This window comes from Hyperolius riggenbachi, chromosome 4 (genome assembly GCF_040937935.1).
Source record: "Hyperolius riggenbachi isolate aHypRig1 chromosome 4, aHypRig1.pri, whole genome shotgun sequence".
In the NCBI taxonomy this organism is placed as follows: domain Eukaryota; kingdom Metazoa; phylum Chordata; class Amphibia; order Anura; family Hyperoliidae; genus Hyperolius; species Hyperolius riggenbachi.
In genome coordinates, this window is record NC_090649.1 from 246,259,179 (window position 1) to 246,278,255 (window position 19,077).

Consider the following 19,077-nt stretch of genomic DNA (forward strand, 5'->3'; position numbering starts at 1 on the left):
CGTGCGATCCCCGGCCAGCTAGTCCGCAACGAGCCGCCGCCGATCGGCGTATTGCGCGGTCGTTGCGGGCTCCACTTTGCCGGCAAGTGGTTAAAATCACAATCCAGTTATTATTCCAGATCTATATATATATATATATATATATAGATCTATATATATATAGATCTATATATATATATAGATCTATATATATATATAGATCTATATATATATATAGATCTATATATATATATAGATCTATATATATATATAGATCTATATATATATAGATCTATATATATATATATATATATATATATATATATATATATATATATATATATATATATATATAGATCTATATATATATATATATATATATATATAGATCTATATATATATATATATATATATATATATATATATATATATATAGATCTATATATATATATATATATATATATATATATATATATATATATATAGATCTATATATATATATATATAGATCTATATATATATATATATAGATCTATCTATATATATATATATATATATATAGATCTATATATAGGTGGTTGGGAGGGGATCAAGGGATACATGGGGGGGGGGGAGAGCTGGAAAAAAGTTTATTTTTACACTAAAATCGCACAGCCTGTCACGGCTGCAGGCTGTGCGTCTCTCCCTGTCACACAAGATCCACAGTGACAGGGAGAGGGAGGCGGAGAGGGAGGCGGAACGGCAACTATGTTGCCTTTCGGAGGGTGATCGCTGTGATTGGCTCACAGCGATCACACGGCAGGGAGCCAATCAGTGACGGCTCCTGCCGATACCCGGAAGCCTTAGCTGTCATAAGACAGCTAAGTGCAGCCGGTTCGGTGCGCGCGATCGCGGCGGGGAGCGGCGGCGCCGGTGATAGAGATCTACGCCTTGCCAGCCAGGAGCCCATCAAAACAGGGCGTAGATCTCTATCACTGCGGTCCGGAAATGGTTAAGAAACAATCTACCCTGCACCATTCAATTTTCATAAAAATTAATCAGAAAAATCCACCACTTCCTAATTACTTATTTAAAAAAAAAAAAAACCAACTGGAAATGCAATCAGATTTCTTAAAACACACAACAAAAAAAAACAGCTTTACCTTTTTCGGTACAATAGATTGCTTTTATCAAATTGCCGTAAAATTGAATCATTTTATTGTATCGTGTATGGCCACCTTAACACCTATTGATCACCTGTACCATGTAAACAATTAGACAGCAGACCCTAACTATAGGCTGGTAATTTCATTGTCAATCTACTCTATCCACCCTCACAACAACTGATAACTGGGCCACAGTTAATAGAGGAACAAATCTGCCTTGTCCATAGTAAATAATTGAAATGAAGAGGCAGTGCTTGTGGTATTTACAGTTACTCTCTATGGGAGCGCTCAAAGCTCAGTGACTAGTGACTATTCATACAGTTATTTGTAATTGACTTTAGTGGATAATCACACCAAGTTAAACGGTCCCTGTAGCTATAATGAAGCATGCTAAATTAACTTAAATGAGGCTCTGATCATTAAAGCAACATTACAGACTTTGCTGCTCATATAAAATACAACCCCATCCATTGATATTGTTTACAAAATGAGAAAGCACCAGTGTTCTCAGTATTTACGGTTTTATATGTTAATGGAGAGGAAAATGCACTATATGGACCTTATATTGCATGCTGCCATGCTTACCGGTATTTTTAATACAATTAGCCAATTTAGTTCCTCAGAATGTAGAGGATGGTACATATTATGTGAGCTGGAAAGTATGGTGCAAGACTAATGGGTGTACTGTTAGTGGAGCGCTCCACTGGTTGTTTGGAGTCTGATACAATTTATATTGTTGAGCAGTTACTTTTGATTCAATAAAATACTGATACTGTATATCAGTTACTTATGAGCTGCCTTTTCTGTTTTCCTTACCCTGTATCACTACAACAAGTCATATGAAGAATATATATAAATGGTATAGTATAGTATAGTAAAGCACAGGAGGGTCTCAATGCAAAGGCAACCTTCTGTAAGATCATAAAACATACCTTTTAATGAGTTAATGAAATTATCACATTTGAAGCCATTTGCTCTTAGACAGTGAACATCCAGCAGAATAACTGGTCTCGGTAACACAGTGTGAAAAAGTCTGGAGTGTAGGTAGGGGAATGGAGCAGCTTTAGTGCCTTCACTAGTGTGCTCGACGAAAGACTCGTGACCTATTGACTATTTTATTGTCTTTGACTAACAGAAAGTGGTTGCACGTGTAAAACTTTTATTATTGCATTCAAAGTTATGTTTAGTAATGTTACAAAAGGTTGACTTTGCATTGAAACCCTCCAATTCTTTAAAAAAAATATATATACTCTGATTTGATTGAGGGATGCGATCTTCCTTTGTGATTATGTATTTTTCTGTGATCTATAACCCATATATAGGGTAGAACACATCTCATTGATAGTCAAATGATGCTCCTGCTGCCATGTCCTCCAATCTCTGTCCAAGTGGCGCTGCACTCCCCTTTATGCAGAGCTGAGAAGGGAAATGTGGCACATGTAAGCTACTTGTACCATTTCTGGACCGTGCTGATCTGTCTCCGGTGTCAACACTGGGGATAGACATGAGACGCAGTTTGGCTGAAACTATCACCAGTACAAGGACACATAACTATGTCAGTGTCATGCTTTTCTGCCTTACTCTTCTTAAGGAAGGAAGAAAAAAAAAACAAAAAAAAAAAACAGCAGCATCTGGACAAGGGCTCTTATGGCTGCACTCAAGGAAGGGCATGGCAATACTTGGTATTGGGGGTGACTTATTTTTGTGGTAGTTGTTATAGGGAGGGATGTCCTGGTTGCACTTATATGGGTCATGTGGTGGCTGTAGTTTTGGGGTAACAATGGTGGTACTTGTTACAGTAAGGGAAAAATAATGAATGTACTCTCATGGAACATAATATTTGTTATAGGGGGATATGATGGCTGAACTTGTTCTTTGGGGGCACATTACGGCTACGTCTGAGAAGACATCATGAGATACTTATTACAGGGCACATAGTACTGATGCTTGTAATAGATAGGTGGAGATGATGGCTGCACACACATACATACAACTTTGGTACGTCAGTTCTGAACATTATGGCCACATCTGTCACTGCCAACACTCATACCCAATACCCAATGGAGTGCGGCATAGATGAAATATTCCTGTTTAGGAACCATGTTGTTCCACTGCATGCTGACTTCAAAATTTCATAAACAGGAGGACATTTCACATTTGACAGACTCAGAAAAATACCTTTTTTATTTATGTAGCTCTTTTTCTCATGTATCCACTTTCCAGTAAATCCTTCACCTTCCTGAGTGACAAACAGCATTTCATTCTTATTTAGTGCACAATCAGACATAAAGACTTGGCGGCCAAACACCCAACGGCATTGCTTCAGTGAACTGCTGGAAGGCTTCCAGCAAAATATCTTAAAATAATGTAAACAGAAGAACTTTGTAACAAATGTTGTATACCTTAAAAGCATTACACATTAGGTTATTGCTAATAAAGAACCATCAAACCTTAAAGGAAAGATAAGCTGTGTGAATAGGAATGCAAGAACTGCCTACCTCACGACAGGGCTTTGTTAAAATTTGGAAATATTGTGATCCAAATAGCCTCCAGATATGAGCACCTCCTGTACAAGCACCACACACTCCCAGCAAACTATAGACTGATATGCATGGCTGCTCATAGAGACTTATGCTAACAGCACAATACAGGGCTTCTCACAATATTGCATATATTTATAGAAACACTTTTTTTTTTTTGGGGGGGGGGGGGGGGGGGGGAGCATTGAGGACCTTCTCTACTAAGTGTGGACAGTGGTTGGATATTTCTGATAATAAGTGGTTAAAAACCCCAAAAGACAATGCTTTTAGTTTTGGATAGTGGGATTTGAATAAAAGAGGGTAAATACTGTTTTGTGTGTCCCAATTGGAGAGATTTTATTCACTTCCTGTTACCGATTCCTTTATGAATCTTTTTGGCGTTAATACTCAAGCACGCTGCCTAGATTAGTGTTCTCCCCAGGCTCTTTTAGCCGGGTGCTCCACCCGGCTAGATTTGGTGACCACCCGGCTGTCATCGGCTCACCTCCTATGCTGTAAGCAGAGTTGCCCTGCATTTTCATCTCGACCCACCCGGCTACTTTTTCATGCCACCTGGCTACTATTTCATGCCACCCGGCTGGAAAAAAATTCTGGGGAGAACACTGTAGATGTCACCCTTGACTCAGCACTCTCCTCCTCCACCCACATAAAGAACGTTTCCAGGTGGTGCCACTTTTATTTCCGCAATTTACTACTACCTAACCCCCAACTCCTGGTCCATGGTCAGGTCATCTCCCGTCTGAACTACTGCAATGCCCTCCTTTCTGGACTTTCTTCAGGCTCGCCCCCACATTCAACTCATTCAAGTAGGCCTTACAAGACCCATCTGTTTATCATAGCCTACCAGCCATCTTCATACCTCCAATCCCCCCCCCCCCCATATCCCCCATGTGTCCCTTTCCCCCACCCCTTATATTGTAAGCCTAGGTCCCTGTGTCTTCCCTGTGTGCTCTTCTTTGCCCCCATATAGACTCAGTGACTTCAATAGTTATCCCTACCTTGCAATCTGCTCACCATTGTTTGTTTCATTATTTTGTGTACTATTGTTTAACACTGCAGCGTGTCTGTATTATATTGCTCGACATTGTATTGTCTACAGCGCTGCATAATATGTTAGCACTTTATAAATAACAATATGAAAACAAAGTCCTGGGGACAAGAACTCTGGTACCGAGAAAAAAAAAACAATTAGTGAGGGATTTTTACTCTTCACTCCTTTACAAAAAATGATTTGTTGTCTTTCACTCAAGAGATTTCCGCACTTTATGTTTGGCTCAGAAATGGTGGAAATTTTCACAGATGGGGATGCAAGACAGCAGTAAAACTATTAAAGAATAAAACATTTTCTTTTTTGCAAACCCCTCTATTTCAGTAGAGACAGAGGCATCAAGAAATGAAACCTCCTGTAATACGGTAGAGAAAATTGAAACCTCTTCACATTTTAGGCTGCCATCAGACATTTTGGGGCCCCTCACACATTATCAGACCTTGGGCCCCTCCTCTCTGGGCCCACCCACTGGTTGCTGTGCCTGCTCACTAGTCGCCCTACCCGCGTTTCCGTGAGCAAAGTGCATGACCATGGCATGTTGTGGGTGGAGCTAAATACTAGCAAAATACAGGTAGTCCCCGGTTAACAAATGAGATAGGGACTTGTAGGTTAGTTCTTATCCTTTATTCGTTCTCTTTTTTTCCCCTTTTCTTCCTGTGCCTCTCTAATCCCCCTGTGTTACCTCTTGTCCCCTTCTGTCTCAGCTCGTCCCCCGGCCCTAGCCAGGTATAGGTGCCCCCAGTATAGTAATCCAGGCATAGGTGCTCCCAGTATAGGTAGCCAGGTATACGTTCCCCCAGTATAAGTAGCCAGGTATAGGTGGTGGCCCAGTATAGGTAGCCTGTAGCCAGATACAGGCGATGCCCCAGTATAGAAAGTCCGCTGTGGCGGGCTCACTAATCTGCTCCCCACGTTTAAGAGCTGATGTCACTCCTCTCTCAGTGCTGGAACGTGGTGTGCTGGTTAGTGAGCCACAGGCCCGCAGCCAGCACATGTGGTCCTTCCAGTGCTTTGGGGGGAGCCAGGGACCCCAGAAGACCTGGGCCCCTCACTGGAGTGTCAGTTGTCCCCCCCCTGATGGCTGCCCTGCATTTTACTACTGCTCCATACTTCCTGTTTCATAATAAAACCATGGAGGAAGCAAGAACAGGAAGAGATGGGAAATATTCAGTCCACAGTTTCCACAGTAATCAAAATGAAAACAGCATTATTTCCAGGATTCAGGATTTGTCACAAGTTGCTTATTATTCAGTATTGGAAACCTCTGCACAAAGGTAAACTGATTATAGTCTTACAGAAAAAGACTAACATATGATTATGATTATCCTTAGCGGTCTAGAATGAAAGCAGCAAAATACACTACAGCATAAACCACAGACATTGTCTCATGCTCTTAAGTCAGACATACTCTTCCAGCTTGATCCAAAGCAAGGAAACAAACAGGCTGGCCACCATTTTCTTTAAGGTTCTCAGTGTCTGTTTTGTGATCCAAATAGCCTCCAGATATAAGCACCTTCTTTAGGTTTAGCTGCCTGCAAAAGGAACAAGAAGAAAACCCCTCCTTAGTTATGTCAAGGCACACAACAGGCATGTATGATGATCAGGAGAGAAATAGCTTACTTTGATGCTAGCTTTTTGCACTGGTATTCTGAGAGCAGGTAGATGTCTCCCCTCTCAGTCACACAGACTGTAGCTCCATCACTAGCTGACACAAGACATATGTTGATATCCTTATGATGCAGAGCTGACACTTGCCGAAGACAGCTAACGAGCTTTTCACCATTGGGATCCAGCTGATATCCTAGAAGAAGATGAAATAATTAGCTACCAAAGTGGTGTCAGCTGCTGAACAGCAGTATAGGCATCTGGGCAGTAAGAAATGTCAAAAAAGGAAACATGTAAGAGAATTATTTACCTAATTGACCTCCATTGAGTCCCATAGTATACACAGCATCCTTACTCCACAGCACGGTGTGAAATCTTCCGGCAGCCACTCCTATTACAGATTTGCCTTTCAAGGCTTTGGCTTGAACCTACGTTAAAATGAAGTTAATTTTCAATTCAGCATATTACTAAAAGTCAACTTAAAGTGTACCAGAGAAAGAACACAATAATAAAAAAAATTAGTTACTGGAGACCACAGTTGCTGCACGCAGACCCCTGTAAGATGCCTGACTAGAGCTTGTCGGATAGGTAATTGTGGCCACGCTTCATGTAAGAGCGAGGCCACATGGCTTCTGGACAAGTATGGCCACACTTGCACAGTAAGCCTAAGCTGCACATGCAGCTCCCAGCACAAGAACACTACCACTGCACTTGTGCACAAAGAGCACACTCCCGATTTAAAGAGGGTCCCGGGCAGCGCGTTGGTCTCCAAGACGACACAGGAAGCCTCTGGAGGATCCAGAGGGTTCCCTCTTCTTTGGTATCTGGGTTTTTGTTTTGTTTTTGTATTCCACCTTGGGTTTGCTTTAAAGGCTTTTGTACACTGCAAATTGTAAAACGTAATTGCAAATGCAATGTGATTTAAATGCAATGTCTATATTTACCAGTAACTTAATATTACACTCACATATTGAGTGGCTCTGTTCAGCTGCTTAAAGAGGAATTGTAACCAAGCATTGAACTTAATCCCAATCAGTAGCTGATAGGAGTACATTTGAAATCGGCGCCGGTAAACTTGGGCGCAGAATACAGCGGTATATGGCTGATCCTGCTTCTGCACAAGTCCGGGCCGTGGTAATTACTATTCCCCCTCCAGGCCGCCATGGATAGTGGGTGAATGGAATAATTCGGTTTCCAGCGATTGCTGGAGGCCGAATTATTGTGTTTTTTTAAGCAACCTCGGCTCCGTCAGAAGACGGAGCCGACGTTACTCACTGAGCGCTGCAATAGGAGTGATTCCTATTGTAGTCTATGGAGGCGCCGGCTGCGCCCAAATCTAGCAGCGCTGAAAAGCACTGCTGCGGCTGATAGCCCATTTACCACAAGAAATCTTTACCTTTTCTTGAAAAGATCATCAGGGTGGTCTGTATGGCTGAAATTGCGGTGAAATCCCTCCTACAGTGTGATGTCAGGACCTAGGTCATGACAGTTTCCTGTCTTTGAACCTTGATGCATTGTGGGAATTAACAGCTGTTTCCAACTGCCAAGAAATCAGTATCTCCCTCTGAACATATGCATATTTATAAAAAAAACAACAAACAACCAACAACCTTTAGACATAGATACAGATTTTTCAAAGAACAACTGGCTTGATAGACATTAGAAATGTGTGTGCTGCCACCAAGTCACTTTGTCTTTTTTTTTCCTACTTTCTTTCTACAGTAAAACCCATTATCAGTCTCGGGCGGGGACTGCCTGATAACGGATAACTGTTTTTGACAGTTGATTCAGAGAGCCCCCTTCCCAGCTATGCAGTGCAGCAACTTACCACAGCACTGGGTGCAGTCCTCTTTTTTCAGCCACAAGCTGTGCTGCTGTATCCTCCATACAATCCTGTTACATGTCAGGTAACACACATTGGGAGCCATTTGGAGCTGGCGGCTGTAAAAAGAGACAGAACGAAGCCCAGTGCTGTGGTAAGTCGCTCTGCTGTTTGCTGCACTGCATAGCTGGGGACAGACAGAGAGGCACATGTCCTCATGGCATCCAGGGAATCCGGTTGCTTGAGAGTGCCAGTTGCTTGGGTTCTGTATAACAGGTTTTACTGTACTAGTATCAGAAAATTATTAGGCAAGCATCGATTCAACTTTTTTGTATGCAACATATGCTCAGCATACAAATACTAAGTGAACCAATATTCCAGGAGCTGTATATGTGTTTAAAATACTGACATTTACTTGCTGGTTTTACTGCTTTAAAAAGTTCTCCTTCTGGTTGAAGGAATTCCCATCAAGCATGTTTAAAACATAAAATACACAATAAAAACTATTGTTAAGAAAAAAAAATGGTTACTAAACATTTTTTCTTCTGAACTGCAAATACTCATACCTGCCTGGGAACATTACAATTAGAAGGTGGAGGCAATATGCCCAATTGATGAAAAGTGTTTAAGCCAAAGCTATAGACATATCCATCTTCTGTCAGTACTACTGTATGGTCCTTAGCAGCAGCCACCTGACTACAAGGGTGACCAGTCAGGCCCTCTACCAATCTTGGAACCTTTGGGGGGGAAAAAAAAGACAAAGTAAGCCTGTCCACCTGTGCTTAAACACATCTTTGTATTTAAGGGATACCTGAAGTGACATGTGACATGATGAGATAGACATGTGTATGTACAGTGCTTAGCACACAATTAACTATGCTGTGTTCCTTTTTTTTTTCCTTTCTCTGCCTGAAAGAGTTAAATATCAGGTATGTAAGTGTCTGACTCAGTCCTGACTCAGACAGGAAGTGACTACTGTGTTATCCTCACTGATAAGAAATTCCAACTATAAAACACTTTCCTAGCAGAAAATGGCTGCCGAGAGCAAGAAAGAGATACAAAGGGGAATTTCTTATCAGTGAGGGTCACACTGTAGTCACTTCCTGTCTGAGTCAGGACTGAGTCACCCACTTACATACCTGATATTTAACCCCTTCAGGCAGAGAAAGAAAAAAAGGAACACAGCATCGTTATTTGTGTGCTAGGCACTGTACATGCACGTCTATCTCATGTCACATGTCACTTCGGGTATCCTTTAAAAGGATAGTTACATTGTTGTGGCATTTAACATCTTATGTTATACTTTCTTCAAGTTGTTATAATGGTATGGTCCATTGTACTCAGAGCTTCAGTTTCAGTATCTTGGTGAACAGTAGTCACACCATAAACTCTACAAACAGGCAGCTTGTATATGCGGTGCAGTATCACACTGATGCCCAAAGTTCTCTGCAAAACTGTACCTACAGCATGGCTTCCATTCTAAGGAGCATGCATGTCTGTGAGGACGGATTTCATAACATCTCCACACAGGCGTGAAATTATTGTTGCCTATAAATCATAAAATGTATCTGGTTTCTCTATGGTCTGCAGTGATTTCACCATAATCTGCAAAAAAACCCCATCAAAAGAGTTTAAACCAGGCCTCACTTTGTCATATATCAAAAAACTTTATTGTAGAAAAAATGCACAGCAATCACAAACTGTCTCAAGAAGAATCTAATAAAAACAAGTGACTTTTTTGGGTTTAGACGAGATGGACGAGGAGGAGGACGAAGAAAGCGACGATCAGGACAGAGACAAAGGTACAAGCAAAGGAGCCAAGGTGTCCAGTCGAAGGGAGATCGAGATAGGTGGAACAGTGGGGCGAGAGATGCCGAGGAGAGGGCGGAGCCAGAACAAATAGAACAGAAACAGTTGGGAGTCAATGTGGTCAATCTGTCCAATTTTGCATTAGAGCCTCGACATGTATCTCTCCTCTCTAAGGGACTTACTTTTGCTCCCGTTCAGAGAGGAGATGAGTTCATCATCTATAAGGATATTCTCCTATTTTTGAGGAGAGTCCATTTAAAATTAATGTTTAGAGATAAACAACAAATGAAAGAAAATATAGATGATGAATATCAATATGATTGTTTGAGTTTAGGAGAACGGGAGGCTCTAATGGCATTGGAGAGCTTGTGGGATGAAGGACATGTAGATGAAGAGCTTGGGGACGGAATGACAGCAATGACAGACATGACGTCACGGACTAAACTAAAGAAAAAATCAAAATTTATGCCTTCCCTCAATTCAAACAAATATCTATCTGTCTTTTTAGAGACATTGGCCAATGATTTGAAGACTATAGATCTGAATCCTAAGGTAATACAAAATCTAACAAAAGAGGAAAAACTAGCATTACAGGAGCTAAAAGAGGCAACGGGGTTTGTCATAAAGCCAAGTGACAAGGGGGGAAATGTGGTCCTGTGGAGTGAAGATGCCTATCTAAAGGAAATGCATCGACATCTTGATGACAGGTCGGTGTATCAGCGTCTTGAACGGGACCCATTTCCCCCTCTGATTGATAAAATCAATGATAAAATGGAAGGGGCTTTTAGACAAGGCCTCCTGTCGAAGGCGGAATTTGAATTTTTGAGAGTTGAGGAGTATGTCAGACCCACTCTATACCTAATTCCCAAACTCCATAAAAATAGGGAAAAACCTCCGGGTCGCCCGATTCTATCGGGGATTCTATCGGGGAATGGAGGACCAACAGAGAGAATTGGACAGTTTGTAGACCAAAAATTGAAGAAACTGGTACAGGGCCTTCCGTCATATGTGCAGGATACCAGGGATGTCCTAAGGGTCATCTCTGGCCTGCAGGTGTCCCCGGGGGCCCTCCTGGTGGGGATCGACGTGGAGTCCCTGTACACTTCGATTCCCCACCAGGTGGGCCTCGAGGCGATATCCTTTTTCCTCGATGAGACCTATCCAGCCCAGATTGATCACAATTGGTTCGTTATGGATATGTTACGGCTGGTTCTGACAGAAAACTATTTCCTCTTTGGAGGTGTGTTTTATCGCCAGGTGGCTGGGACATCGATGGGAGCGGCGTGTGCGCCGGCGTATGCGTGTCTGCACTTAGGATTCTGGGAAAGAAGGGATGTGTATGTACTTGATGCATTCCGACGCCACGTCGCTATGTGGATCAGATTTATAGACGATGTGCTGGTGGTGTGGAAGGGTAGTAGAGAAGAATTAGAGGAGTTCATACAAAAACTGAACAAAAATGACAAAAATATTAGGCTGACGTATACTTGTGACGAGCGGGAGATCCCATTTCTGGACCTTAAAATTGCGGTCGGGAATGGAGTTCTAAGTAGCTCTACATATAGAAAACCGACAGCCGGAAACACCATACTCCACGCCGCCAGCCATCATCCCAGCCACCTGGTGAGGAACATCCCTTATGGACAGTTCCTCCGCCTAAGGAGGAACTGTTCATCTGAGATTGAATTCGCACAAGAATCACGTGAACTATATTCACGTTTAAGAGAACGAGGGTATCCACATAGAGTGCTTAGTAGATGCCTACAGAGGGCAAGGGGCCGCGAGCGCGAAACCCTTCTCGTATCTGGCAAGAGGGATGGATCAAATACCCCCAGTGGGGAAAGAATAATTACTCAGTTTGGTTCACATTGGGATACCTTGAGAACCCTGCTGACTAAATCCTGGCCTATACTGTTGGCATCACCCGAAATAGCAGAAATTGTGGGCCCTGCACCCATGATGACAGCTAGACGGGCGAGAAACCTTAAGGATCAACTTGTAACTTCTGAATTCAAAAATACAAAACAAGTAGAGGATAGAAAAACCTGGTTGGCTTCTGTCCCTCCCCCAAAGGGCATGCATAGGTGTGGGAGGTGCAAAGTATGTCCGTTTGTACACAAGACAAATACCTTTTGGGATGCTGGACATGCAAGGGAATTTAAGATTGGGACCTTTATGAATTGTGAAACCACGGGTGTGGTATACATGGTGACCTGCCCCTGTGGCTTACATTATATTGGAATGACTACTAGAATGTTTAAGACTAGAATATTAGAACATATATCGAATGTTAAAAATAAGAATGAAGAGAATAATGGACCATTAAGAGACCATTATCAACAATACCATGGGGGAAGCTTCAAGGGCAGTTTGGTTAAGGTCCTTACATCCATAACTAAAGGAGCAAGAAAAGTGAGTATAGAGAGGGAGCTCCTCCGCAAGGAAACTATGTGGATACATAAATTAGGCACACTTTCCCCCAATGGCCTTAACTCTGAGATAAATTTTTCAGTGTATTTAGATCCATATTAATTTGATGTAAAATATAGTAAGTTCTTTTTCTCATATATATACTGGTGCTGTATGCGCTAATTCTATAAATTTCTTTGCGTATCTATAGCCTCTCCCGCGTTTATTGAATTTGCTAGTAATGTATGGCCATTTGGGAAGTGTGCATAATATAGGAAGTGTGCATAATATGGATTGATATCTGTGACCTACCTTCTGTGCGGTCAGTTGGTGGAGGTTATGTTAGGAGCCAGCCAGGGTTATATGAGAAAAGTCCTGAAAGAAAATATTGGTCTAATGATGCACTTTTGTAGAGATCTTGCTAAATATGCCGGGGTGTATGAATCTTGGTATGAATGTAGATTCATGTATTGTAGCGCTGTTACCTTTGTCTCTGGCCAAATGAAATCTCAAATTCAATAAAGACACATAAAAATAAAAATAAACATAAAGCATTGAATTGAAAAGATATGATCCATCCCTCTGTTGTATATATATGAATCATGGAATATATCTCAAGAGCTGTGCGGAAAAATATGCATAAAGGCACTACTGAAGTTTGGGCAATTTTTGCCAGCAATAAAGATGGCGCTTCTGAATATGTCAGGTGATCGCCGCCTGAATATAAAAAGGACTGACCATCCCTCTCCCTCCTAAGCCACACCCTGATGAAGCCCATTGGGCGAAACATATAGGTGGGAGGAGCTACAGGAGTCCGGCCTTGTCCACTGCTCGGAGCACACACCGCTCAGAGAGCGCTCTCCACCGCCGTCACCGCTGCCATGCGGATGCGCTGATCGAGCGCGAGTGACTTCTTTCATCGTCAGTGAGATGTTACAGCTCATGTGCATTCTGTCAAGCTCAAGATCAACATAAAACCTACTGGGACACGTAAGACACAGGGGCGCTGTCCCCGCTTGACAAGATGGAATATATGACATGCTGCTGATGCTTTGCTGTCTAACACACGCTTGTGCCTTAACAACCTGCTAACCTTCTGACTTCCTAACTGCGCTTTCAGCTGATGGTTGATGGACTGCTGCGTTGTGCAGTGTTGCTAAACTGGCTGATCTGTGATTCTTTTGTGGACCCATATGCAATGGATTGTGTCTTCTAAGTACTATACAGCCTGCATTGATTGTTGTCCTGGAACTATGTATACGATTCAACCAATCAAGTACTGGTAGTTTAGTCTAGTTTAGGTGATGGTTTGGACAAGCTGTGCTGACAGAAGTATTCTCCAAATATCAATTTCATTAATCAAGTTATCCCAGAGCTGTGTGGCCATATTTCATGCATTGAGCGCTATTTTCACTGGATGAATGTCATGGACGGATGTGTGTGAAGTGTGTGTGGATGCAGGGACTGCTGAGCCAATCCTTGGGATCCATGTGTTTTTAAGGTTTTTATTAGATTCTTCTTGAGACAGTTTGTGATTGCTGTGCATTTTTTCTACAATAAAGTTTTTTGATATATGACAAAGTGAGGCCTGGTTTAAACTCTTTTGATGGGTTTTTTTTGCAGATCTAGGTATCTGAGTTTAAGGCCCATAAACGGTTGATGCATCTGCGCACACAGTGTGGTTCATGTGGGGCGCAGAGAGATAATCAACTGGTTGGTCATGTGAAGACCTGTGATTAATCTAAAGTGATTTCACCATAAACCAAGTACTCACACAGAAAATCTTCACAAGCAAATCCACTAGTATCCTACACAATAGATTATGACTGGAAAAAAAAAAATCTTTTTCTCAGCCACAACAATAGTTATGCAAAATCACAATAATATGCTTGCAAACATACTAGACATGTGAGTTCATCACCATGACCCAGCCGACCTCCCTGACCGTGGCCACATGTGTAGACTTGCCCTTTCTGAGACAGGAATACCGAGTGAAACTTGCAAAGTACCATCTAGAGGGAATGGAAAACAACAGTCATTTCTGTTTTCTTGGCATTACATTTGTTAGCTAGTACACACAAAATTATAATTTCTCCCAGCTGTTTTTCAGAATGAATAAGATAATGCTAGCCAACTCCTGCCCATTTTTCAGTCATGTAAAGGCCACCATAAAAAAAAACCGATAACATTTCAGTTTTGTTTGAGAAGTGGGGACGCATTGGATTAGAGGAGCCCTGCATTAATAACACAAGTGTTTAAAACAAAGCATTACTTAACCCTCCACTCATTCAGCCCAGTAAATTACCAACAACCTGCACTAAGGAGTCCAGGATGGCTTCATAACAAAATTGTGCGAATTATATTTCAGCATTTACTGTACCTGTTTGATATATATGCCTAATCGAGGAAACATGTCAACTGGTTCTGGGTGATGTTTACTTTGTTGGCTTCCATGCCCTAGAGTAAAATTAATATTGTTTCCCCAGGTATAAACTTCTGTGGGATCTAAGGAAAAAAAAAAAAACATAAAAAAAAATTAAAGATTACAAAGATAATCTGTGTACCAGGTTAGCCTGCACTAAACGGCAAACATCTAAAGCCTCATCTACACGGTACAATTTTCAGTCAGATCCGGATCTATTCGATAATTTCCAACCGGTCCAATCGGATTGCATCAGATTTTGCAATAGATTTTGGGTACTTATCAAAGCAAAATCTATTGCAAAATTGATCTGTAACTATTTGGACGTCTACAAACAATGCAATTTCTTATTAGATCTATCTAATAGATCCATCTGATGGAAAATTGTATCGTGTAGATGAGGCTTAAGAGAGAGACGTATACCGCATACATTAACATGAATAATGACGGATTCATGCCTTTTTCATTGTACTGTTGTGTAAAATCACAGAGTAACATGATACAATCTTTATGTAGCTTAAAATGGACCAATAAAATGCGACAGCTGCAGCACTTGATTGGTCCGTTTCCAAGCTGCATAGGTTTGAATAAAAGTGCACTAATTTGGAGATAAAAATGCATATTGTAACCAACTAAAACAAAAAACAAAAAAAAACCTTTAAAATTAGGCAATGATTAAAATAATCCAGTATAATTTAATTGCGATACTGATTTTAAGGTACAAGCATGCCAATCTTTTTGTTTAAAGTGAGAGAGAATTCCTCACAAACCCATACTCCCCATACCCAATGGTAACTGAAGCGCTGATGAGATCTGCAGAGTAGGACAAGAAAGGGAAGCAGGAAGTTTTCAGTGCCGGGGACGTGGAGGTTTGCCGCCATAGGTGCCCATAGGATTTTTGGCTATATATAAAAAGATTAATACCGACATTATTCTAAACATAAGAATTGTGTGATCACTGTAAGAATATATACTTAGAATATACTATTCTAAGTCTACTTTTCTTACACGGATCACAATTCTTATGTTCAGGATTAGTAAGATTCAAAATTCAAAAGATTCGAGAAAATCGGAAGCACATACACAGATCCTGGCATCAGTCCTCTGTTCAGTTAGGCCAGTGGTTCCCAACCCATGTGCCGCGACACATACATGTGTCGCGGCAGCTTCGGGTATGTGTCGCGGCTCTCGGAGGGGAGCAGAGCAGTGGAGGGAAAGCGGTGGGCAGCGGTGGAGAAGGGGGCCATCTCCCCCACTTTTCTCACCTTAGGGTGCTCTGCCTCCCTCGCTCTCCCCTCCGATACTGTGTGTGTGGCGGCGCTCGGCAGCGGGCGGGACTTACCTTCCGTGTAGCTCCAAGCGCCGGCCGGAAGTTCTGATTCTGCAGCCGCTGCTCTGGTCTGGATCAGGCCAGAGTAGTGGCAAATCATACCGCGCCAGCGACGAGACCAGACGGAGACACGGAAGGTAAGTTCCGCCCCTCTGCCAGCCACCGCACTTCGTTCCCGGAGGAGAGAGCGAGGGAGGGAGAGCACCCTGAGATGCCGCTCTCCTTCCCTCGCTCTCTCCTCCTGGGGGGGGGGGGGGCACCTGGCTACATATACTGGGCACATATATCCCTGGCTACATATACTGGGGACATATACCCCTGCCTACATATACTGGGGACATATGCTCCTGACTACATATACTGGGCACATATACACCCTGGTCACATATACTGGGGACATATACCCCTGCCTACATATACTGGGGACATATACCCCTGGCTACATATACTGGGCACATATACCCCTGCCTACATATACTGCTGACATATACCCCTGGCTACATATACTGGGTACATATATCCCTGGCTACATATACTGGACACATATACCCCTGCCTACATATACTGGGGACACATACTCCTGACTACATATACTGGGCACATATACACCCTGGCTACATATACTGGGGACATATACCCCTGCCTACATATACTGGGCACATATACCCCTGGCTACATATACTGGGTACATACCCCTGGCTACATATACTGGGCACATATATCCCTGGCTACATATACTGGGCACATATATCCCTGGCTACATATACTGGGGACAACTGGCTGTTTGTCATTATGTGCATTTACTGGTGAAAAGCTGTGTCATTACCTGCATTTACTGGTGAAACGCTGTCTCTTATGTGTATTTAGTGGGGAAACGCTGTCTCTCATTACATGCATTTAGTCTTTGTGTCACAGAGATCTGAACCTTTGGTTTGATGTGTCACGACTCCAAAAAGGTTGGGAACCACTGAGTTAGGCTGTGATAACTGATTTTTTTGCCTCTCCCTGCTGTGAGGACAAAGCCAGTTCTGGTACTGCAGGCTCAGCCAGCAGCAAGTGCTGTAATACGCCATGAGTTTTTCTGGCAAGTCCGATCTAATTGTGATTGTTTTTCTGATCGACTTTCCGATAGAAGTGAATGGAAATCGACCAGAAAAAATATTGGAAAGTCGATTAGAAAAACAATCAGAAAATCGATGAGAAAGTAAATCTGCAAAAAAAAAAACAAAAAAAACAAAAAAAAAAAACACAACTCATGTATTCCCAGCATTAGGTAAATAAACAGGAAGCTTTTGAGCCTGCATTAGTACAGGCTTTGTCCTCACAGCAGAGGAGGACGTTATCACAGCCTAACTGAACAGGCTAAGGGCTGGTTCACACTTGGCTCTTTGCTGATTGCTGGTCATCAGCAAAGCACTGCTGCTAATGTATCCCTATGGATAGATTCTCACTGCAGCTAAGTGCAATCAATCGCAAACATGCTGCATGCAGCGCTTTGGTGACAATTATGCTTTGATTCGCATTCTATCAAATAGAAGTCCCAAGTGCAAATTGCGGTAAAACGCAATATATTGACCACCAAATTCCGATTGCGGACGCAAACGTGATCATGTCTTCAATGTGAACCCGCCCAAAGACGTCGCTTCCCTGTTGCTCCCTTCTCTGTTACTGACGCCAGGATCTGTACGCGCGCTACAAATTAGCCTATCCAGCCAACCTTTGTAAACTAAAACCCTACCTAATGTGTGTTGCTATTCCTATTAGAAACATGCTACTGGGGTTATCCCAGAAACCTAAATTTTGCTGTAGTGCCCCTTTAAATTGAAATACCACTTCTGTTCAGAAAAAAAATGCAATTACAGTACTACTAGAGTAGCTTTGTACATTTCAAGAATTTGGGGAACCATTACTTCATATTCTTAAGTACATATGCAAACACAGACCCCCCCCCCCCCCAGCATTGTAAAAAATGCTTGATGGTATTGCTAAGTGTTGGCCTGGTATAATCACTTTGGCATTGATAATCTTGCAAAGAAAAGAAAAGAAAAAAAAAAAAAAAAAAAAAGAGAGAGAGTTGGACATAAGTCTTCCTGCTCAATTTATTACCTACTCATGAAGAAATTTGGAGGCCAACCTGAACAAAAATCCTTCAAGGATTGTACAAAGAAAGCAAATTTGCGCATTTTATTGTAATGGAAGAAAAACAAGAACCAATATTAACCAATGGACTTATTGACACTTCAGGCATTTTAGCATGCTTTTTAACAACTGACAGCTTACAGCATTTTTGCAGACCACATGTTTTTGTAATCACTGCTGTATATCCAACTGCAGATAGGTTAATTTTGGTACTCATAAGTACTGGGTACGAGTCTGAAAATTGGGCGCAATAAGTTACTGAAGCAGTTAGCTGGCAGGTTATTCATCTGAGTAGACAATGTGACGAGAACCTCTGCTCTGGCAAGTAAAGAAACTGGTCTTACTCCTACCTGTGCTTTGAAATGTAATGTGAGAAGGACGATCTTTCATTACAAGATCCAAGGCGGTAAAACCATCCTTGTCCTGAATTTGGACATTACTGCCATGCTGGAAAAAGAAAAAAAAAATGATGAGTGAAATACCAGTTCACAAAATGTTAGTTACCAAAACCGCGCAACATGTTAAAGAAACCCTCCCTTTCAAATCTGAACTGCGAAATAATGCATCTGGTGGAACACCATGAGCAACACCAAGTTATTCTTTAAAAGTGAACTGAATCTGCTTCTGGAAATGAAATCTCATTAAAGGGCCACTAGACATGCTTAACTTTTTAAAAATAACGGATAGCGGCCTTCAAATTGTTCCTTCTGCCCAAAATACTTTACATCTTACGTACATTACATGTTCCAGTACCGAAATCTTGGTTTTCAGATATTAAAAAGTGCATAAACAATTTCATATGGAATGGGAAGAAAATCCGAACACCATT

General features: G+C 41.8%; 1 protein-coding gene across 2 annotated transcripts in view; it reads right to left on the reverse strand.

Moving 5' to 3' along the window:
• The window catches only part of IBTK (inhibitor of Bruton tyrosine kinase), a 138,504-nt gene that overhangs the window by 101,980 nt on the left and 17,447 nt on the right, over nt 1-19,077 (reverse strand). The window contains exons 3-10 of one of the 2 annotated variants that reach the window (XM_068281538.1): nt 18,599-18,695; nt 14,738-14,862; nt 14,259-14,369; nt 8,706-8,876; nt 6,628-6,745; nt 6,333-6,513; nt 6,121-6,244; nt 3,303-3,480 (exon numbers count right to left, since the gene is read on the reverse strand). In XM_068281538.1, coding sequence (XP_068137639.1) covers nt 3,303-3,480; nt 6,121-6,244; nt 6,333-6,513; nt 6,628-6,745; nt 8,706-8,876; nt 14,259-14,369; nt 14,738-14,862; nt 18,599-18,695 — 1,105 coding nt within the window. The remainder of the gene's footprint in view (nt 1-3,302; nt 3,481-6,120; nt 6,245-6,332; nt 6,514-6,627; nt 6,746-8,705; nt 8,877-14,258; nt 14,370-14,737; nt 14,863-18,598; nt 18,696-19,077) is intronic. The other variant, XM_068281539.1, reaches the window with a different exon arrangement.